At 31.6% G+C, this 24,068-nt stretch overlaps 3 protein-coding genes and 1 long non-coding RNA gene across 4 annotated transcripts; 2 read left to right on the top strand and 2 right to left on the bottom strand.

The window, feature by feature from the left end:
- Positions 1–6,843: 6,843 nt before the first annotated feature.
- Positions 6,844–10,053, top strand: LOC120261274 (phosphatidylinositol/phosphatidylcholine transfer protein SFH11-like). Its single transcript, XM_039269095.1, has 11 exons — positions 6,844–7,031; positions 7,124–7,152; positions 7,912–7,995; positions 8,096–8,149; positions 8,268–8,345; positions 8,457–8,510; positions 8,683–8,742; positions 8,822–8,917; positions 9,012–9,113; positions 9,200–9,280; positions 9,375–10,053. Exons 1-11 carry the CDS (start codon positions 6,974–6,976, stop codon positions 9,639–9,641), a joined length of 963 nt encoding a protein of 320 aa, XP_039125029.1. The 5' UTR covers positions 6,844–6,973; the 3' UTR covers positions 9,642–10,053.
- On the bottom strand, positions 9,775–13,409 carry LOC120261273 (aspartate carbamoyltransferase 3, chloroplastic). Its single transcript, XM_039269093.1, is given in 10 exon segments — positions 9,775–10,044; positions 10,124–10,227; positions 10,325–10,369; positions 10,371–10,409; positions 10,411–10,563; positions 10,678–10,851; positions 11,000–11,139; positions 11,207–11,435; positions 11,437–11,839; positions 13,252–13,409. Coding segments are annotated over 9 exon segments (966 nt in total). The 5' UTR covers positions 11,518–11,839; positions 13,252–13,409; the 3' UTR covers positions 9,775–10,043.
- A 1,138-nt stretch (positions 13,410–14,547) lies between these two features.
- Positions 14,548–16,235, bottom strand: LOC120260798. The gene is made up of 3 exons (XR_005536495.1): positions 16,079–16,235; positions 15,052–15,114; positions 14,548–14,868 (listed from the first exon to the last, which is right to left on the bottom strand). It is a non-coding gene; the product is annotated as an uncharacterized LOC120260798 (long non-coding RNA).
- A 3,128-nt stretch (positions 16,236–19,363) lies between these two features.
- Positions 19,364–23,288, top strand: LOC120260287 (pentatricopeptide repeat-containing protein At1g05670, mitochondrial-like). Its single transcript, XM_039267724.1, is given in 5 exon segments — positions 19,364–20,182; positions 20,184–20,748; positions 20,904–21,049; positions 22,608–22,642; positions 22,728–23,288. Coding segments are annotated over 3 exon segments (1,401 nt in total). The 3' UTR covers positions 20,921–21,049; positions 22,608–22,642; positions 22,728–23,288.
- Positions 23,289–24,068: the final 780 nt, after the last annotated feature.

Raw genomic sequence — 24,068 nt, 5'->3', positions numbered from 1 at the left:
TGACTTGTTTCTAGTCTTTGGCAATATATCATTCATTTTGTCAAACATGTTTGTTGAAACATTGGAATTTGATTACATTTATACTGAAATGCATAGAAACTTCAGATCAGGAAACAAAGAAATCAAATGTAGCACTCAGTCAAAAGGCATTTGGGATTATTCAAGTGGATGAGAATTTCATGTAAACTGTGAATCATACTAATGCATTTGCTTAAGATAATAAATGATTTCTCATTCATGAATGCTCCATTTTAGTCTTTTTCATAAATCTCTTCTCATACTTTTCCATTATTTGAGAATGGGTGTCTTTATTATTATTATTATTATTATCATTATTATTATTATTATTATACAAAACAAATTCTAAAAATAAAAGCAGAAATTGCCTTTGTTATAGAGTAGTGTGCATCTAACCATGTTTTCTTAATTGATATGACAATCAAAGAAGTAACATATTATTTCAAGTATTTAAATGATTTTTAAAAATAAAATATGATATATACATATATATGATATGTTGTATAATATTATTATATATTTTGTAAATAAACGATCTGTTTAAACATGTATTTTTAAAAATAATAAAGTAAAAATATGGGATTAAAATATTTTACTTAACTGCTTTTCAATCCTAAATTTCTAATCAATATATAAAATATATGATAGTTGTTAAATAATGTTTTTAAATTTAAAAAATTATTTGTTTACACTATAATTATTATATAAAAGTTATTCAATATATCTTCATATTCAATATATTTAACTGTTTATCACAAATTATTGCAATATGAGAATTATAGTTTTTAAAAAAATAGAAAACATGTGTGACAATACTGACAAGCAAACCCAATTATATTGTGTATTTTTTTATACTAGCATTACTCCTTAATCTCCCATTTTAGACTTATAATTTTATTTATAATAAAATAGAATAGTTAATGATGCTACCAAAAAGGAAAACACCAAAATTTTACTAAATATTTTCATTTATATCTCTAAAGTCGATTTTTTGTTTTTTACAAAGGCATTAATCTGACTATTAAGAGACAGACATGTATGATGATATACCAGTTACGATGTTTTATCAATCGCTTAAAAATTTATTAACATAGTCAGACGTCATATGAAATGATGAAATTACTATTATGTGCCAGTCAAACGATTTTTTAAAATCAAATAAAATTAATAAATTTTTTGTGTCGTGTAACTATGAAAGGAAGAAATTCAATACCTTCCGCATAGACGTATTAAATCCGTTTGTAATAATAAATAAACAGTACTCCAGTGTAAGGTTGAAATCTTGAGCTTTTGCTCACCCACTGTAAAGTGGTTGCTATTATCCAAAAACAGATTTTAAAAAGATTAAAGCGGGTTTAATTTTTTGAATAATCACTAAAGTTTGGTAAAGTTACAGTTTGCTCACTCAAGTTTGATTTGTTTTCAAATAATCATTTAAAAGTTATTAATTATTTCGAAATGTCGATCACGAACGATTACAGCCCGTTCGGCGACGTGGACGCGTTTTTAAATGTTGATTGGACTTTTCACGGTGTCCACGTCGCTAATGAAGTCGAATTATTCGGGTGATTGGCATTGAAATAATTAATTTCGATGATTGTTAAACAAATCAAACTCGAGTGAAGCAACGTATTTTTACCAAACTTTAGTGATTATTTAAAAAATTAAACCGATTAAAGCGTTTGGCAAGGATCATTTCTAATGGAATGGTCAATTCAAAGCAGTCGTTGTAAAAATATTTTAATCATAAATTTTATTTTATTAGATGCTTTTATTATTGATAGATTTATTTATTTATTTTTTTGGGTTCACTGCACCAGTGAATTAAGAAAGTGTAACCTAAGTTTTTAGGTTTGGCCAGCACAAAGATGGGCCCACCACACGCTTTCCTCGTGTAAGATTGACGGCCGCCAACGGTCATGATTTGCCACGTGGAAAAAGTGGTCCATAAAACACTGACTTTTTAATCTTTTACACTTTGCCCCCTTGCCTTTTAGAATATTATATCTTTTATTTGTAAACCCTTACAAAATGCTAAAATCATTTATCAACAACATAAATAAGAATTTTATGATAAGTACAGGGACTTAATGGCAAATGTAAGGAAATTTAAATATATATATATATATGATAATAGATAATTTAGGTAAGTCCTTAGATTACTATTTTCTAAAGATGTTTAATTTGAACCGTTGGATCATTATCTAACAGTTATTTATTTATATAAATATTGTAAATATTTTTCTATTTATAATATTATACAACACTGTAGAACGTGTTTTTGATGATCAAAGCCGTACTATGGGACGTCCCTAGATTTTAAATTTAAAGACATTCTTAGATTACCGGTACTCTATATATACACATATATATTTTTAATTTATGATTTATAAGATAATGAAAATTAATATAATTTTTCACGATCAAATAGCGTATTCTCCATCGTTGTAAGAATGAGAATGATAATTATATGAATTCCAATTCATCTTGAGTTTTAAGTATTCACTCTCTCCATTGTCAAACCATGTGTCCATTTTGTGTCTCTTCAACAAAGAATCTATATCCATACTTTGTGATGTTTGATAAACAATAAATATATAAAATAAAAAAAATACTTTGAATATTAAATTATCATTTATATATATATATATAACTGTATCCATTATTTCAGTGATTAATTTTGATTTGATTTAATTCCTAGTAATTTTTAGAGTTTGCTTTGGGTTGGATATCACTCACACGCTGACTTGCACTTGCACTTGCACCACCGAAGAATAAATTCCATATTCTTTTTAACCAAATAATAAACTCTAAATGTAATTAATTATTTGATTGGACAATTAAGCTCAAACATTTGGTAATAAACTAAAATTCTATACACTTAAAAGAAAGAAAAACAACAACAAACTTTAAAAAGAATGAGAACATCATTCACTTAACAAACCTTTCAGTTTAAGCGTTAGAACAAATAGAGCTTTGTGCTCTTATTATAAAAGAAGATGTGTTAGTTAGTCATGGCATTATGGAGAATGATATTCCAACATCCACTAACTTTTTAAAATAAAAAAACTAATGAAATTCAAAAACAATGAAAATGAATCAAATATTTTTCTTTTGTATTTTTTGGTTGCCACTAGATATTGTCCTTCCTTTTTGAAAGTGTAACCTTGATTACACGTCAACCTGCCTGAAGTTTTCGTTGAAGAATGTTCACCATCAAAGGAGAGGATAAAAAGGAGAGAATATATATTGATTGACCTTTTACTAATTAAATTTGTAAATAAATTTATTTATTAAATCATCATAAAAAGGCAAGGCTTTTATATGTATATAATGTTTATATTTATTTTTTTTAATTACGAAAATACAGATTAATCACGTATCATGAATGCGCATAAATATATCGAAAGTTAATTTCACAATACACATATGCTCTTATTCTATATAAGTTGAAATTTCAATCTTTTTCTTCGATAAGACACAAACAACATAAATAATTCAGTGTTAATAGATCAATAGACAGTGAATTACTTTTCAATTTATTACGTGATTCATTATTTATTTAATTTTTGAAATCATTCTTACTATCCTATGTACCCTTTAGAATTATGGTTGTGTGCATAATTAAGTCACAATTTACTTAAATAGGACTTAACTCACTTTGTTTGGATGGTTTTGTATTTATTTGATTTTTAACCCAAAAAAAAAAAGTGTCATGTTTCATCATAATGTTACTATTAACCATTTTCAAAACTTTGGATTATTAGTATCAACAAATATGTGAAATATTTTATTTGATAATATATATATATATATATCATATTTAAAAATATTTCTTACCTATGGGGGATGCATATTATTAAAAACAAGAAAAACTCATAATTGATGCTGAAAAATAATAAAAAATATGGACTGTGTTAAATATCCTTGTTTCTATATTTCACTCTCTGATTCAAAACCTATTAACTTAGACTTTAATTAGGTGACCGAAAGTAAGCTTCGCATCATATTTTTTTAAATAAATTAATTAAAAATCAGAAAAGTCGATGTCACCTGTCCTTTAAAAACACAATCATAATTAAAAAATTAATAAGGGTATATAAGTAATTTTAATGTCAAAGAGAAGTCCTTTGAGCAGAGAGGCCATGTGTGAGAAAAAAAGAGTTTGTACAAAGCTTTTTCTCATGTCCACAAAGACAAAGCAAATTAAGAAAAGGATGGTCTATACACTTCCAATTTAGTCACCATTTTTTATACTAGGTATCCTATTCCACCCATTCCTTGTGAATGCCATATATTTGCTTCTAAATTAGTATATATTTTTATTTTATTTAAATATTTATTTATATACATCAATTTTTATACATTTGTTCACTTAACACCAAAAAGTATTCTTGGTTTATTGTATTCACCATCCATTCTTTTTCTTCTTTTTCTATATTTGTTTATCATGATATTGTTTTAATTTTATATAAATTAACTAAAATATTTTTTGTGGTTACAGTTTTTTTTTTTTCTCTTTATAGACATTTAAACATTTTTTTTACATAAATAAATAAATAGAAGTTATTATTCAAAAATAATATTTCCTCATGCCAACCATTTTTTAGTTTATTGATATTGAATTACTTGCACTTGTGTTTTTATAGAAAAATAAGGTTGGAATTTATGACACGTGTGTTGAAATAGTAGCTTCACACTTGTGCATACCTCTGAAACATCGTATGTTCACAATTCAGTTAAAAACAAAAGTTCCTCATTCATGTTGAACAACCTGTTTTTTTCCTTATTTTTTTTAATATTTATAACATGTATTTGTCTGTTTTTAAATTGAAAGAGGTTGAAACTTAAGACACAGATATGTTGAAGTAATAACTTCACATTTGTGCATGCTCAGGAAAATATCACTAGTTCACAATTCATCAAAAAAAACAAAAGTTCCTCATTTATATTCAACAATCTTCTTTTTTTTTAAAAAAAAAAAATTTATAATATGCATGTGTCTACCACTTCTATCAGTTATCAGTGTTTTATATATTATTAAGTGTTATGCAGATGTTTGAACATCAATATCCATCCATGTTAAATCTAGTTTTCAAGTAGGCTAAAAAAAAAAATCCTACTATTTATAAAAACCCAAAGAAAATAATTATTGGCAGTGAAAGAGATTTCGTTTTGGAATTTTTGAACATATTTAAGGTGTTAAATGTAAATGAAAAACAAATTTTGCCACTTAAGTTAACATTTTTTAGGTCACTTTCTGGATTTATCTAACCCACTTTAACAGCATCCAAGAAAAAGAACCCGATCAGGTGGTTAGTCATGGAACATAACAGTCCTGTAATCCCATTCATTACTTGCCACGTGTCTCATTTGTTAAAAACCATGATAGGGCCCACATAATACACTCCTTTGCACAGCATTTAAAATTGCAGCTGATCGCCCAAGACAAAAACGCCTCATGCACGTGTGCTATTTTTTATTAACGTACTTTTTTCTTATAGACCCCCTAAAGTTCTTAATTATGGCTCTGCCCTTCTAAAACTGAAAATTTTTTAATACATTTATAATCATCAACACTTTTTTATTTTAAATTTTAAATTTTTATTTTTTTACATTGTTATTGCCTTCTACATGAAAATCTATTTTCAAAATATAAATCTATCTTATAAATGTTTGCACTTAAATGTAAAACAAAACAAAATAAAATAAAATTAAAAAAAGCTAAATATATAACCTAATATTGCTAAATATCTAGAAATGCAAACCTAGAATATATGAAACACATTTTACATATTTTAATTAATTATTAAATTATAAAATTCAAACAATTCAGCAAAAAAAAAAAATGTAATTAAGAATCACAAGTTTCCACGGATATAGGCTAAAAAAAAATTAAGAAGGCATATACACCCTAGCTATTTAACTAGTTGAACTATTTAATATAATTTATTTTAAAAATATTTTAAACGTATATTTTTTACAATTTTAAATTTTAAAAATATTTATGTGTTCATATTGCTCCATCTAATCCATCCTTTTTAAATCCACTAAGTTATAATTATTCTTTAGCGTTACCTGATCAATTGTAGCCATTAGTTGGCTATAGTCTTTTAATTTATTTTTATTATATCCACTAGCTCATATTTATTCTTTACATGTTCATATTGGTTCATTTCTTGATCATTGGAGCTATTAGCTAATTAATCATTTTTTAATTCATCTTTGTTAGATCAGTTAGCTAATAGTTACTTTTAATTGTTTATATTCTTTCATTACTTAGACAATTAGAATCATTAATCATTTTAAACAATTTTTTCTCGACTCAGTTATTTTAAAGCTATTTTAACTCACGTAAATAAATAACGATTACTCTTAAAATTTAATAGAAGCCAATTTGATCATGACCAATGTCATTCAAACTCTCAATTCAGTTTATAAATGTCTAAAGGTGGCTTCCAAGAAGTCATTATCTCTGTTAACTATCAATCAATTCTAACATAAAATTTATATCATACATTCACATTAGGATTTGACAAACATGACACAATGAACAAAGAAGACCGTTGATTATAGAATTGCATCTAATTCAAATTATCCATTCAATGGGACGGGATAATTCTAACTTTTCTAATTACATAATTTGTCAGGATCTAAATGTAATATTTTCTTTACTTTTATGTCTTTCCACAGGCTTTTATATGTAATTATAAGATTTTCAAGGGACATATCTATAAAATCACATTAAAAAAAGTTCTTTTTTAATAATTTTTTTTTTTTCCAACTTTTCCCTCCCATATCTTCCTCCAATGGGCAATGGCAGACACTTCAACGCTCTCTCTTTCTCTTCTCTTTCTCTTCTCTTTGGTTCTGAAGAAGTCTACGGAGGGAGAAAGGTCTTCAGTGTGCTTTCAAAATTGAATTTTGAATCAGTTTTGGATCGATACTGTGGAGGATGAGCATGGCATCGCAGCAGGAAGCCATCAAGCAGCTCATTGCTCTGATGGAGCAAGGTCTGAACTTTGTTTGTTTTACTTGTATTTGATTTGAGAGTTTATAGTTTGTTTGAAGTTTTCTGAGAGTTCTCTGATTCTTGATTTTGCAGTGGATGACCATCTCAAGGCCACCTTCAAGGTTTGGATCTGCACCGTTCTGGTTTCCATTTGGTTTTCCTCTTGACAAGTTTCGATAAACTCTCAAAGCTGGTGGAATTTGTTCTTTTTCTTTGAATATCTGTTGTTTTTGAACTTGATTTGCTTAATATTTTTTTTGTTGTTGTTGTTTTAGGTTTAGGTCTGTGTTTTGTTTATGCGTGTTGGGATCCATGTTTCAGTGAGATTGGGGATTTTCATCCTAAAAATGGTCAATGTGGCAATTGATTTTTCTAACATAAAATTCAAAACTTTCCTATAATTTTTTTGTTTGTTTTGAAAATAAAATTTGATTTGATCATAAAAAAGTATGTTTTCTCAAGAATACTACCTTTTGAGCTGCAATTTCTCACGACAAAAGCTAAACAATCTCATAATTTCGATCTGTTATGCATAATCTCTGCCAGTTAGAGCTGTCTTTACTTACCTGTGTAGCTTCTCTTTCAATTCATTCTCATAAAAGTGGGCATCTTGCTTAAGTTCCACAATGATCTACCATCCTTTAATCATGCATGTGGGCATCTTGCTTGGGTTTCTTATATATCTGCGGTTGATTTTGATTCTTATTGTCTTTTATGTCACTTCTTCTGCAAACATGACAACAGGACAACAATTCAAAGCTGCTTTTGTTTTGTCTTTGTTGTCATTCATGTTTAACTGTCAAATTGCATCTTTTTTTACTATTAGAAATACTGAGTGTCATCTGAATGAAAAATAAATTCCTCATTTTCTTCATGTGCAGAATATGCATCAAGGACATCCAAGTGAAACTGTGTCGCGGTTTCTCAAGGCAAGAGAATGGAATGTCCCTAAAACTCACAAAATGGTTTGTCTGCTCATTCTTGACCAATCTTTGAGTTTTAATTCCATTTCATTGGATGCTTGAATTCTGTCTTCTTAACCTTCGCATCATCGGGTTGTTTCAGCTACTGGATTGTCTTAATTGGAGAATAAATAATGATATCGATAGCGTTTTGTCTGTGAGTTCTTCATTTCTTCTCTGAAATTAACCAAGTTTCTTCAGAAGCAGAGAAAATAAGAAACTCATCATTTGTTTGTTCTTGAATTTTTGTTTGTCTGTCTTGTTTTTGGTTTCAGAAACCTATCATTCCAGTTGATCTATACAGAGCTGTGCGCGATTCGCAACTGGTTGGACTTTCTGGATACACAAAGGAGGTAAGTTACTTTCTTTGTTTTCCTGCCTGAAATTTTTCTTGTCAAATTCAATGATTTGCTTCATCTTGCCTTGTAAAAACACATTAAAAACTTGAATTTGCTTTTTTACAGGGCCTTCCTGTCTTTGCAATTGGTGTTGGAATGAGCACATTTGACAAAGCATCTGTAAGTAAAATCAGGATTTTCTTTTGACAAAAAAGAGCACCATATCCACAGTTTGGAAATAAATGAGAAAAAATCATCAGCATACAAACAAATGAAACAATACTGTAACTATTGTTTGTAACTTTGTATCCAATGTTACGACGTATTTTTAATACAAACTGCTTTGTTGCAGGTAAACTTTTATCTGCAGTCACATATTCAAATCAATGAATACCGTGACCGTGTAATCCTTGTAAGTATTTTTCAGGATGGCTTTCATCCTTGAGAATTTTGCCATTTCATCATTAAATATATCAAGTGTTTACCTGCAGCCTGCTGCATCCAAAAAGCACGGTCGGCATATCAGTAACTGCTACAAGATTTTGGACATGACTGGCCTCAAGCTCTGCGCGCTTAGCCAGTTAAAGGTTCACCGATTAACTTAAAACTACTTACTTGAAATTGCACCTTATTCTTTTGTCAGATTTTTACTTAGATACTGAAGAAGTTTATGTTTTGCAGTTATTGACTATTATATCCACTGTCGATGATCTAAATTATCCAGAGAAGACGGTAACATATTACATAGTTAATGCTCCTTATGTGTTCTCAGCCTGTTGGAAGGTAAAAACAATGGCTTTGAAGTGATTTCTTCAAATCAGTCATTGGGTCATATTATTACTAAGAATGTATGCAACTTTCATTTACAGGCCGTAAAGCCACTTTTGCATGAAAGAACCCGAAAAAAGGTGCAAGTACTGCAAGGTTCTGGCGGAGATGAGTTATTGAAGGTAGTGAAAAATCTAATTCGACTGAATAAACACGGTTTATCGCTCGTGTCTTTTTTCTGTAAAAATTTACATCTTGCTGGTTGATCCTTCACAGATAATGGATCAAGCGTCGCTTCCCCATTTTTGTCGAAGAGAGAACTCCAGATCTTCCCACAATTCATCCCGAGTTAGTGATTGTTTTTCCTTGGACCATCCCTTCCATCAGCAACTCTACAGCTATGTTAAGCAGCAGCAATCACAAATACATCATTACAAGGTTCCTACCAAACAAGGATCCTATCATTTTAGCATGCCCAATGCAGACAGTGACGGAGCTATTATTGTCGAAACGATTAAATCAGCATTAAAGGAGCAGAGATAGATATAGGTCACTCACTCAATGAACCCGACGAGCATTGCATGAAAGCGTATCTTCAAATATAATTGGAAGAACCAGCAATCTATCAATGCAGGGCAATTAAGCAGAAAAATAAGTCACTTGTCCTCATAAGTCATTGAGGATAAGTTGATGTTTTGATTTTTATTTGTATTTTGCATCCAGCAAAGTATATCTTCAAATTTTACGCAAGGAGATATTACATTGTTCATCATCTTCCAGGACTTGGAATTGAACTGAACAACCTGATCAACATGTTTCGATTACATTTCAAATAAAACTCAGATTAATGATCATTTCAAATAAAACTCAGATTAATGATCACCAGTTCACGGTTCACAATTTCATGGCAATGCATTTCCTGAACTTGGAAAGAAGAAACATTCCTCTGAAACAATAACAAAAGATCAGGAAGTAATAACTGGAAATTATCAAAATTCTCAAACACTAGTGACTGTTACCATCACCAGCCGAGCAGCAGTAGTTTCAACAACGCCATACGAATATAGAGGCCATTCTTGGCTTGCCTAAAATATGCCGCTCTAGGGTCTGCATCGACATCAGTAGTTATCTGCAGGAAATGTACACAAAAAGGAAACCCTAATTTGTATAATGGTCAATATTCAATCAACAACAAATTAACAAGTTGAACACAATTATTAACTTACCTCATCAAGCCTTGGGAGAGGATGCATGATGACAGCATGTTTTGAGCAATACATCTAACACCTTCTGATCGACAATGTATTTTCCCACGAGCTGCTTCGTATAAATCAATTCTTTCGCCAAATCTTTCTCGTTGTATTCGGGTCTGATAAACCACGTCACATTTGGAAGCTACCTCCAATAGATCAGTGCTTTCTTCCCATTCAACTCCCATGGATGTCAAGTGGTCTTTAATGTCATCCTGAAAATTCGCAGTGAATAATAGGGCGTCAAACACTATTAATTGAGCACAAAATATGCTCGATAAAATTTAAAAAAAAAAAAAATCTTGGAAGTGCGTGGGAAGAATTTAAACCTTCATCTTTACAACATCTGGAGAGACAAAATAGATCTTCACATCCTTATACATTGCAATTAGATAGGCTAACGATCGGACAGTCCTCCCGTTAGCAAGATCTCCAACAAGTGCAAGTTTGATACCATCCAATCTTCCTATTTCTCTAGCAATTGTGTAGACATCCAAAAGAGCCTGAGTGAAAGCAAGAATAGAAATAAAAAATCTTAGATACATTAAACTTGATAACAGAAATCACATTCATGTCTAGTAGCACAAGAAACAAACTTTATTGATAAATTAGATTAAATAGAGCGAGCGAATTAGGCCAAAGTCCGTTTACCTGAGTAGGATGTTGCCCTGGACCATCCCCAGCATTAATAACTGGAATGCTAGCTGTAGAAGCTGCTCTTCTGGCTGCTCCACTTTCAAAATGTCTCATCACAATAATATCAGAGTATCCCTCCACAGTCCTTATGGTATCTGTAATTCAAATTTGATCAATTACATACAATACTATTTGTTGAATTAAATTGAATATAAGTTTAACCTTCAAGGGTTTCTCCTTTTGCTGCTGAAGAGAATTCTCGCGCATTTTCTGTTGTCAAAACTTCTCCACCTAACCGTTTCATTGCAGACTCAAAAGAAAGTCTTGTTCGTGTTGAAGGCTCATAAAATAGAGTAGCCATGAGATAGCCCCGTAGTATCTTACTTCCAGGTGAATTTTTTTCAATATTTTCCATTTCTCGAGCCACTTCAAATATATCATTAAGAATGTCCCCTATCAAACTGTTGAGATTCAATTACATCATCAAGTTGAAACTTTTGATCCATGGGAATAGCTGAAGAGCCTTTGGACATCCAGTGAATAACAACTGCTTCCTTTCCTTGAATTATTCAAATATAATGGTTTGGCAGGGCAGAACAACTTGTTACTGTAAATCAGCAGAGAGGGAGCACGAGTTGAAGGAGAATGGCTGATTTTGAGACTGCCTGCAGAAGCACAAAGGAAACCTTGGCAGCATCTGTCACCATCTTTGGTTGAAAAATACGTTGGTGATTTGAAGACAAGCTTGCCAGTGTTAATGGTAGATGTTGAAAAAGAGAATAACGTCATTGTAATGCAACAGACAATTCAATGTAAAGCAGAAGCATGGCCCTCTAAACTAGCTTCCAGGATGCCCTGAACATAGTTCAACAGTTGTGATTACATGATGTCAAATTAGAAATACAACCAAAATAAAGAATCTAAACAAAAGTATTCGTTGGTATATCACATAAAGCAAGCAACGATTAGATATCAAAATAGAAACAAACAAAAGGAAAACTTGCTACTATACATTTTGTTTTGTCAACCAGAAACTTTCCTGAGCAAATGTTGTACACAAATAAAAAAGATACAAACCTTTCTGGATATTGTAGGTAACACTGAAAACTATTTGGAAAGAACTAGATTCTGAAAAGTTCAGTTCCACAAGGGAAAAGAATTCACATAAAAGGTTACTGCTATATATATATATACATATTGAAAATCACTTAATGAAAGCAGCTAAGTTGAGGTGCTTAATAACTGTTTTCTCCTGAATCCTAATTTTTTTCAAATTACATGCTATGTTTGACATGAGGCACAATAAATATTAGGCAAACCTTTAAGTTCAGTACACAAAAGGTTCAAGTTTCCTTGCAGAATGAGGACTTCAATCTCCACCCTGTACTGAAATAACTAGTTAGTTCTCCTATTTATGGTATGAACTTGTTTTTGTCCCATTGATACAGACAAGGAAATGAACAGAAACATGTAATTAATATTTCCCGCCCTTTTGAAAGTGATTATCAAAGCTTTAGCAAATAGAACAAAATGAAAAGCACATAAAATTGAGACTTTTTTAATTTTACCTAGATGACAACAATAATAAACATCCTTTTCAATTAGGGTCTGGATCCAGTAAAAATTAAAAGAAATTATATATAAGTATAAAAAGACAAACAAACAAATAAAAAAAGAACGATAGTTTCGATAGCCAATACAATCTTTTTTATTGACAATTTTACATTTTAAAACAAAACTTATACCAAATAGCTTCCTCACATTAAGCCATTTACAATTCTGAGCCACCACATAAAGCACAGGAGAATCGAAGTCAATTTAATGGTTCAAATAAAACAAGATCAATAAAAATGACGCCTTGCCATCAATGAGAAACTAATTAGGTAGATTCCATGGTTTGAAGACAAGATATCAACAAATGCAAAACATTTCCATTATAATAGCATCAAGACTGAGGTTAAAATCAATAATATGAAGTAAGGCAAAATATAAAGATAAAAAAAGAAGCATTACATCAAAGAATAGAACGCAGATTAAAAAAAAACAACAGTTTTGCAATGAAAATCCCGAGAAATGGCCTCTAAATCGTATAAAACGTAAATTATACATTAAAAAACACCAAGAAATCTTCAGGTTAAGGACATTACGTTAAGTAAAATCAACTAATCTCCTTAAAGTAACAAAAACATCAAATAATTCTTATAAATCACAAGCATAAAAAATTTAGCTAAACAACACCCTCAAATGGAATGCAACAAAGCCAATACCCTCCGGGCGATTATCCTGCACTTGCGGTGTAGAGAGGGAGGCGGTGCCGTTTAGGTTCCCGGCGGCGAGGAGAGGAGAAGGGCTCGTGAGAAGCGATAGGGTTCTCGGAGAAAGTGCAAAGCTTGATGATATGAGAGTGTGCAGAGATTCTCAATAAAAGCTACCCAAATAGAAAGAAGGGAATTAAAAAAGAAATTAATAAAAAGGGTAGAAAAGGAATTTACAAAAAATGCAAGAAATATAAATATTTTGAGAAAAAAAAATGCTAACATGCTATTAATAAAAAGGATTTTAATTTTAAGTGTCCGGGTGAAATCTTCTGGCCCAGCCCTAGGCATAGGCAACAAAGATCTATGCCTAGAGCCTCATGATTTGGCTTTTTTTTATAAATATTACATTTTTTTTAATTACGAAAATAGGTAATTTTTAATTTAATTACAAAAGTAAGTAAAACGGTAGATTCTGTACCGTTTTACATGCAAATGAACAAAAACGATAAACAGTCTACCGTTTTCTGTGCAAAAGCATAGAAAACAGTAAACTGGTTACCGTTTTCATAATATACTTAAACAATAGAGCTTGGTGCTCTAACTCTTGCCATTGAGTTGTAGTAAAGTTTGGAGAAGACAACAGGGCAGCAGAGGCACAACAGCCTGTTTCACACAGAGATAGAGTGCAATATATATATATATATATAGAGAGAGAGAGAGAGAGAAAGAGAAAGAGAGCTACGTCTTGTGGCAGGTCTGGCAGCAATGCTGTTGCTACTTACAATCAGTCTTCTGCAAATTGCTTTGAGATGCACCTTCTGCTAGTCATTACCATTTAAAACAACCAGCTTTATGCCAATGGCTTTGAGCAATAAATACATTACTATAATACACACACACAAAGATATTATATATATTGTCACGTCCCAGCCCCACAGCTGGGCCAGCTGATAGACCAACCGCATCCAATGGGACTGGGCCCCACTGGGTACAAGGCCTCAGTTTTAACCTGGTTAGAGTCAACCCTAACAAGCAGATATGAACAGAACACAAAAGCACAAATAGGATATTGGAAACTGAAATACTACAAGTACGGACTTTAGCATCCCTACAGAATACAAATACAACCCAACAGTTCGCAAAATACAAATACAGTCAGAATACAAGCCTTACACTCACAAGAGGGTAATATAGATATATTGATAAAAGCAGACAATACGACCCCCAGACACCCCCCGATCCTAGACTTGATCTTCTCCTGCGAGAACAGAATTCACAGAGTGCATAAGCCATAAGGGCCCAGTAGGATCGCGGAAACAACAGATATATCAGATATTGCAGAATAAAAGATTATAATTCGTACATAATGCAAAAAATACGCAGAATACAAAAATAATCCAAAGTATGAAAAACATGCAGAACAAACATTTACATCTCCCTGGCTAGTAACAGACATCGACAGCACGAGGCTGGATCATCGACTGTGAAGTCGGAACAGAACAGAACAGAATATCAACAGCCGAAGCCAGATCTTCGACCGCAGTCGGGGGGTAGCGCTACTACAGAAATCATGTGCACACGCAGAACTTACTCCTCCTAACTGGGCGAGCCAGGAATGGAGATGTACTAAAAACCGCAGAAAATACAGAATACAGACAGAAGAATTACTGAATAAATAATGCAAATAAGAAAATAAATAAATAAACATAAATATCACGAAAATAAATAAATAAATAAAATTATTAAACAATGCAATAATTAAATAATAATTATTGCCAGAAATACGGAATACACAGTGCGAGAGCCTACCAGGCTCCGAGCTACAAGGTCGGGTTCATCAAATCCCACGAACTAAAGCTTGCTACGAAAAATCTAACCCAAAAAAAAAAAATTACACTCAGAACAAAACTAGGGCTGGGTTTTAACTTGTACTAAAACCCAGAAGAACATATTTAGAAGTATAAATCACACACTGATTTTAGAACACCCACACAAATGATTAACAACTTTAACTTAAACACTAAACATTACAAACACAAGCATTAAAGCCAAAATTATCCTCCAGAACATCCATAATTGTTTGATCATGGAAGGTATTTATGTCAAACTTAAGCACATAAATAAGGATTTAGATCATTTAACTAAAGACTAAATTAAATTTAATTTCAGGACATCACTAAGAGCATGCTGTATGAACACATAAATATAAATAACATTATCATGCATGATCTAAAGGATACCTTGAGAAAACTTAAACAATATTATATATATATATATATATATATAAGAAAAGGTATAAACATAAATCACTAGAAGATATCTACGGTTTAACAAAAACTCTCAAATTTCCCTCTCTGAAATCAAGGGGTTTGAAACAAAGATAATACAAGGCTTAATTAGACTAAGAAAGCATTCAAGATAACCTTAAATTTAAACAATTTGGTTTAGGAAAAATGGAAAACTTCTCACACAAATAATCCGAATTACACAGGTTTAAAAATACATAAAACACAAACATGCATGAATATATGTAACCATATTTCTAGGAAATTCCAGAAAACAAAAACCAAAATATAAAAATAAAATAAAAGAATCATCATAAGACAAATTTAAAAGCATGATGACTAGATTATGCTCACAAAACCAGATGCAATTATATAACAACACACACATACCATGGCTGCGGATCTAACAACAAGATCAAAGCTATACGTATGCATACAAAGTTAATTAAGACAAACTAAAGTAATGAATACAAATCATGCTTACTGTCATGCTTCAAACAAATCACAACAAAGTGGCAAGCTAAAGAAAGGAACATAAGCATGGATCTAACCTCCAGCCAAAGAGGAAGCAAGATCCCAGGACTGCAACTATGACCACCAAGGAAACCTCAAGCTCTGGAGTTGAAGTGTTTCTAAAGGCAAGCTCTCAAGGAGAACACATACACACACTACCAGAGTTCTAAACCAGCATACCAGCTTTCCCCTTAAAAACTAAACAAAACAAACACAAGTCCATAATTAACTCCAACAAGATCCGGTTTTAAAGGGCAAAGAGACAAAATAATGGGGTCCACTCACCAATAATACTCAGTCAAACCAGTCAAAGTTGAAAAGAAATTTTTTTTTTTTTACAAACATTACATATATAACACATTTATACAGACTTAAGATATCACTCAACCATCACCACCTTCACCTCCTCCTTCCTCCTCCTTGTTTTCTTTTTAAACAACTCAAAACAAGATTTTTTTGATTTGGTCATGCACCAACACACAGAAGATTCTGCAGCCCCTTCTCTACCCCCTCTCTCTCTCTCTTCACTGAATGACCTTTCCTATGCACTTGGAAAAAAAGGAACCCATTTCTTTAGTCCCATATTCAATGCTTTACTTCCACTTGAACACCAGCACAACCTTTGCTAGTTACTGTAACTACTTCCTTCTCTTCTCTACTTTCTTTTGAGAGTGAGTGAGTGAGTTGATATAGAGATATGATTTGAGAGTGAGTGAGTGAGTTGATATAGAGATATGATGATGATGATGATGATGATGAATGGGAGAGGAAGAAGTAGTAATAGTAGTTGTAGCAATAGGTATCCCTTCACTGCAACTCAATGGCAAGAGTTAGAGCACCAAAGCTCTACTGTTCAAGTATATTATGAAAACGGTAACCAGTTTACCGTTTTTTATGCTTTTGCACAGAAAAACGGTAAGCTGTTTATCGTTTTTGTTCATTTGCATGTAAAACGGTAGAGAGTCTACCGTTTTACCTACTTTTGTAATTAAATTAAAAATTATATATTTTTGTAATAAAAAAATGTAATATTTATGAAAAAAACCTCGTGATTTTCTAGGGCTCCATAATTCATATATATTTTTTAAATTTATATTTATATTTTCATTTAGTATTATTAGTAGGGGAAAGGTATAAAAATAACCTTTGTATTTTCCGAGAGATTTGTAAAATAATAAACACAATTTTCTTTTTGGATTCTATGATGTGTAGTTTTTCAGATTTAACCATTACCAAATCAGTGTTACTTCAAATGGGCAAAATCATCATTTTATTTAAAAACTAACTTATATTATATATATATATATATATATATATATATATATATATTAAGTTTATTAATTTCTTAAATTCTGTTAAATAAAAAAACTTAAATTTCAAAAATAAAATAAAATCATATTGAGAAAATCATATTTTTATCGCACGTGGCGGTTTTTTACATGAATGGACTATTTTAATCTTATAAAAAAATAACCAAATTAACACCTTATTTTTTTGTTTCTCTTTTTGCAAATCTAAAGCCCACATATCATAGAACCTGAAAAACCCCACATTTTTTATTTTACAAATCTCGAAACCATAAAGTGTATAATAAATTTGGCTTTATAAATAAGCCTTCTCACTTTTCCTAAGCAATTCATTTTTTTAAATTATAATTTAAAATTTTATTTATTATCATTCTATAATCATATCAATATAATTATCTTAAAAATTTTAATTTTTTTAATAACACTCAATTTATTATAATATGAATGCGCTCAGGCCCCACAATTTTCAGCTCTCATAATACATTTTTTTTAATTTATATTTATTATCATCCTATAATCCTATGGATATAATTATTTTAAAAATTTTGTATTTTTTAAACTATAACACTTGTAATAGGGCCCAACAAATTTCTAAGGCCTCATAATTCATAATTTTTTTTAAAATTATATTTAAACTTTTTAGATCCTATCCACATAATTATAGTTTTAAAATTTTTAATTATTTTTTAAACTCTAAATTTATCTTATTTAATTTATTTAATCAATTTATGATAATATGTTGTATTTTATTATACAATTTATTATTTTATTAAAAATAGTTAAAAATAATTATTATGATTTTGCTGCTTCCCATTTTTTCGGCGGAAATCATGGAATTAAATAGTACTTTATAAATTTTTAAAAATTAATTATGTGTCAGTGAATTAAATCGCTTGTTATTGTAAAGCAAATTACAATAATAATTCTTCGAAGAGAATTTTTATAACAAAACTTAGAATTTTTTAAATAAAAATTTACCAAAAGTTAATTCAAGTGGTAAAAATTTGGGTTATTTAACCAAGCAATATTAAATTAAATCTTTATATATAAATATAGGAAAAAATTGGAAATAGGTTTATTTATTTTCTATAAAACTTCTGGACCAACTCCAAGAACTAAATAGGCCACTGACACAAAATATGTATACATGCCTTTGTTTGTTCCCGCACTCAGCATTTTAGTGCCTTTTTCAGTTTTTCTTTGTTGTATATATAATTAAAAAAATCTATGATTATTTTTTTATTTCGAATCAAAATATTTGGAGAATAAAAAATAAAAAAGGAATAGACTCTGTTTTAACATCACCGTGTTTGACAATTTTTGATCTCTGAATAATAAAAATCCCTGTACAATGTTTAGACATAGACGACTAAGATTTGTACCCAGGGTCCATAATTTTCCTCACAATTTTTTTATTAAAAAAAAAATTAAATTTGTAATTAAACTTTTTTATTTTTTATTATTTTATCTACAAAACCATATTATTAAAAAATATCGACTATTCTTTCTTTAAATATAAAACTTGTTTCTTTTAATTATTTATAATAATATTAAATTACATAAAATTAACTTATCCTCAAAATGAGACCCCATAATATTTTGCGTAGGCCACAATTCATGATTTTTTTTAAAAAGTTTATTATTATTATTATTTTATTTACATAATTAAATTGGTAAAAATCTTAATTATTTTTTTATAAAATATAGAAATTATCATGTCTAATTAATTTATGATAATATTAAATTACATTAATTTTATTTAATCATCAAGATTATAATCTATTTCTTATTAAGTAATTTATTATTTAATATATATATATATATATAAATTTTGCTTAGGACCCATGTTCACTTTAAACCAAATGTTTGTTTGTTACCCGTTGGTATGTAAAAAATAAAAATTATAAGAGTTAAAAGTTAATTTTTTATTTAACAAATATACCCTTTATGCACGAATCTCAAAGCCATCCTATCATAAGGAAGCCTTGATTGATCTCATGCGTTCCACTGCTTCACATGCCGCCGTCCCGCCTTCTCACTTCCCGCTTAGCTCGCCGGAACCCTAGCCCGATTCCCTCACCCGACCATCTTCCTACCTTCCTCTCCGCCATCTCCGCTTCCTGTCACCGCCGAGCCAGCAACAATGACGTAACCCTCCTCCTCTCCTCTTCCCCCTCCGCCATCACCGACCTCCTCTCCTCCTTCTGCCGTGCCGGCCTCCTCTCCGAAGCCCGCCACCTCCTTCTCTCCCTCAAGTCTCCCACCGCATTCCACTACAACACCGTCATCCACTCTCTCGCGGTCTCCAACCAGGCCTCCGACGCCGTTCGCCTGTTCGATGATATGTGCTCTCGAGGTGTCGCCCCCAACGCCGCCTCCTTCACTATTGTGGTAAAAATCCTATCTTTCTATCTTAACGATGTCGATTCCGCTAATGAAGTCTTTCAATCCATGTCTCGCTACAAAGTCGCCCCCGATCCCGTCGCTTACTCAACCCTCATCGCTGGGTTCTGTCGCTTTGGCAGGATTCAAGAAGCCTGTAAGGTGCTTGATGGAATGTTTGAACGACAATGCACTCCTAATATCAATGCTTTCACTTCAATTCTTCGCGCGTACTGCATGAAGGGGATGATTGGAGAAGCGAAAAGGTTGATTTTTTTCATGGAGAAGAATGGGTTTGTTCCAGATACCATAATTTATAGTGTTTTGATTGAAGGATTGTGTCGAATTGGAGAGTTTGATGAGGTTGAGAGGGTCTTGGGGGAGTGTGATTTGAAGGGATGGAAGCCTAATGAGGTCACTTACAATAGTTATATGAATGGTCTTTGTAAATGGGGGCTGGGTAGATGAGGCTTTTAGGCAGCTGGAGGCTATGCAGAGTAGGGGTTTGTTTCCGGATAATGTGACCCTGAGCATTCTTTTTGATTGTTTGTGCCGTGATGATTCAAAGCTATGGACAGCAAAGTGCTTGTTGGAGAGAAATACTGAACTGGGATGGTATGTTGATGTGTACTTCTATAATTCCTTAATGAATAGGCTTTGTGAGACTGGAAATTGGTCCAGTGTTTTGAAGTTGTTGACGGATATGATGAAGAAGGGAATTGACCCGAATACCTGTACGTTTACAATTGTTATTCGCAGCCTTTGTTTAGCTGGGAAATTTAAGAAAGCGATTTGTATTATTTGCAGTCAAGGGTTTGATGCTGATATTGTGGCATTTAATACTTTGATTCATCGGTTATCCATGGCGGGGATGGTGGCTGAAGCTCAGCTTATGTTTGGTATGATGAATGGACAGAGCATTATGCCCAACGAGTTCACATATTGTATGATGATTGATTGCCTTTGTAAATCAGGATACTTTTGTGAGGCTATTAAGTGTGTATTATCATCCCTCAAAGGTGGGTTCTTACCTGATTTGGTTACCCGTGTAAACTACTGGTTGATTAACAATGGCAAATTTGAGGAAACTGTTAAGTCTATTTGATGAAATTTTAGCAAGGGGTGTGGCCATAAATGGAGTTGTGGTCAGTTTAACAATCAAAGCACTTTGCAGGAAGGGCTTTTGCCTAAGAAAGGAGTTCAACAAAGTGGGTTTGATTCTTGACAAAATGCTTGGAATAAGATAGCTGTTCCAGAGTGACAGTTTGCTACCTTGAACATTCAATTTTGATTTGATCACAGAATAGGCCTCTATAGCAGGTAATATTATTGTGTCTTTCATGTTTGTGGCTTTTCATTTTTTGGTTTTTTAAGATCCATTCGTTTATCTGGGCTAGAGATATATCTTGGTCAATTATAAATTGCTAAGATCATCAATCATTGTTACAAGCTGAAATGGGAGCAGCGCCTGTTGCAATTTTTGGTGTATATTTATTTAACAATATTATTATGTTGCTTGACTTCATTATTGCCAGAACCTATGATTGAGTTTAAATCTTGAATAATGAAATTGACAAAATGGATAAACTAACATACTGTAAGAGCTTTGCTCTCTAGGGTATCACAAATAAGTTTATGGCCTATCTGTTCACTGGTTTCTCCTTGTATTATGAATAAAATCTATGTGAGGCAGGAACTTGTTTACCAGTGGCTTCAAATACAAGTAATTGCCCCCTTTAACTTTCAGTTGTTCATTTATGTGATATTAGCATAGTTGTTGATGAGTTTAATGAGTGACTTTGACTGATACTCAAACATTTAAACATATATGGTAAATGTGGTTGTTGTACATGTCTTAGAAAAAAAAACGTTCTAGATTTTAGCTTGAAAAATTCTTGTCTCATCTTGTAGTCGTATATGGAATAGATGGAGTATATCTTATAATCCTGTGATAGAGAATGAAGTTGGAAAGTCTTGGAGCAATCTATACTTGATTTTATGTAGCTAAGGATTGTGCCCTGTTGCTGGACAAGTTTCTTTTTATAATATAGGAACAAAATAGCCATCAAAAGAAGCGAAAGTAACGTGGAATGGTAATAAATATCTTTTTAATTAGCATTAATCAAGTCAGACTTAGAATAAATTTTATAATTAGTATTAATCAAGGCGGCTTAGAATAACTTTTTAATTAGTATTAATCAAGACAGGCTTAGAATAGCTTGAATTACCTTGGATAAAAACGTTTTTTTTTTCCACCAATACAAAATCTAATTGTAAAACCCTTATTCCACTGACTTATTCCTATCACAACAAAAGCACCATCTATGTTTGCCCTCCTGTACCAGTTTATCCTAATCTATTTCTATCACAATATGATGTTTGCTTATGTTTTTAAGGTGATGGACTAGCCACTTGTGAATAATAATTAATTGAATTTTGAAACAATGACTTTATATCCATTTGCCTGATATTATGGAGAGGTGAATTGGGTATCATCTTGCGCTCATAGACTTAAATAGAGATAGACCTTAAAAGCTTTGTAACTTGTAAGCAGTAAGGGTTGGTAGCTCCTAAAGTTTGCTTATATTACCACTTAACCACTGTCTGATACATTGCTCCTCAGACATACTTTTCTGTGTACAAAGCAGTTCTATGCTTGTTATAACTCCGCATTGGGCTGGGCAGAAAACAATTAAGCATGCATGTTTAGTTAGCATTTACTTTTCTTTTCCTGTTGACAATGAAGATTTTGATCTTCTCTTTGGATATGATAATGTGATTCCTACTTCAATTAATAGTACACGATAGATGTATGATGTATGCATTGATATTTTCTTACAACTAATTTTACATTTTCTCCTTCTGCTGAATTGTTTAGGGAAAAGAAGAAATACTTCACTGTATGACATCCAGGTTTGATGAGAAAGTGGATTCTTTGAATTACCAGGTGAATCTTGTTCCACTAAAATTTTGATCATTTTAATGTTCACTATGCCAGAGTCAATTGTCATCAGGTGCACCTGAAAAGAGAAAATTGCCATCTCGAACACAATGTTGGGGGAGGGTTGCATGTTTCACAAGTTGAGGTAAATATGTTGTCAATTTTTGTATAGGAAAACATCTTCATTCATTTTTGCTCCTTGTTGTCATGCATTGCTTTAATGTTGACAGCATATACTTTCTTGTTAGGTATGGAGTGCCACTGTTTGAATCATGGCATTTCCCTCTGAGTAGGTTTTTTCTTCTCCTCACTAGTGATTGTCTCTATGGCTGGTACTTTTGAATGACATGAGATCTGTAGGCATTGTTGTAACTCCATAAGTATCCATTAGCAGAGAAAATTCACTTGTAATTAGTGGAAACAACCCTCCTTAAAAAATTAGGAGTTGATTTTTTTTTTTTTTTGGGGCATATATACTTTGTAAAATCTCATAATTTCAAGAGCACGGCAATAGGGCTTTATTCAGCTTTTGTATTTGATTTCACAAGATGTGTTTTACTATGTAAGAACAAAATTAGTCCTGAATAAGGAAAAAGAACTAAAAAAATTTAATTTGCATAGAGTGTTTTTGGATATAAGCTTAGAAATGCAGCTTTTATCACAGATTGAGATACCTCTGTAATGTGTCCTTGCAAAATTTGTTATAGATACTTGTACAGATGTAAAATGGAGTATTTTATACATATATTTTATAGTGAAATGCAGGTCTCATAAAGTTCGGAGTGTATATATATATATATATATATATATAAAACTATGAGGTTTTTATAAAGGTTTGTTTGGGTGTTTGCTTCCGTGGCTGATATTTATTTACATGGCTGAAATTCAATTTAACATTTTAATCTATTTCTTTTACCATGCAATGTGAAAAATAAGTATATATATTTTTTTTTATAAAAATTCTGTTGACATTTAACGTGTTTTATGGGTGTATATGATTATATATTTCTATTGATGTATATGTGCAAATTTTGCTAATACATAATGATAGAGGGAGCTTTGCGAAAAAAATTATAGCAATTAAACTGGCTCGGCCCATTCAGGCCCACAATTGTGACCCAGAATCGTTTGCTGGCTTGGCGGCCCGGCTTCCAGAAGCGGGACCCACCGCTCACTAATTAAAAGCATAAAGACACGTCATTACCTTTTGCCAGGTGTCATAAAAATCATCAACTCTATGACACGTGTCATTACTGTACGGAACGTGGGTCCGTCCTTGTTCAACCAAAGTTCAGGCCGAACTCGGGCCTGGGACTTTTTTTGTGTGTATAACCCTTTGCAAAGTTTATATTTACATAATTAGGTGGTTTTATGATGTAAATTTTGTTTTAACCGGGG

The sequence above is a fragment of the Dioscorea cayenensis genome, chromosome 5 (genome assembly GCF_009730915.1).
Source record: "Dioscorea cayenensis subsp. rotundata cultivar TDr96_F1 chromosome 5, TDr96_F1_v2_PseudoChromosome.rev07_lg8_w22 25.fasta, whole genome shotgun sequence".
NCBI lineage: Eukaryota > Viridiplantae > Streptophyta > Magnoliopsida > Dioscoreales > Dioscoreaceae > Dioscorea > Dioscorea cayenensis.
This window is presented reverse-complemented; position numbering and strand designations above follow the sequence as displayed.

What these genes read in the sequence shown, in the direction of transcription:
- LOC120261274 (XM_039269095.1), top strand. Translation starts at nt 6,974, where the DNA reads ATGAGCATGGCATCGCAGCAGGAAGCCATCAAGCAGCTCATTGCTCTG. An exon ending in CATTGCTCTGATGGAGCAAG is followed by an intron (nt 7,032 to 7,123) that starts GTCTGAACTTTG and finishes TTGATTTTGCAG; the next exon opens with TGGATGACCATCTCAAGGCC. An exon ending in ATATCGATAGCGTTTTGTCT is followed by an intron (nt 8,150 to 8,267) that starts GTGAGTTCTTCA and finishes TTTTGGTTTCAG; the next exon opens with AAACCTATCATTCCAGTTGA.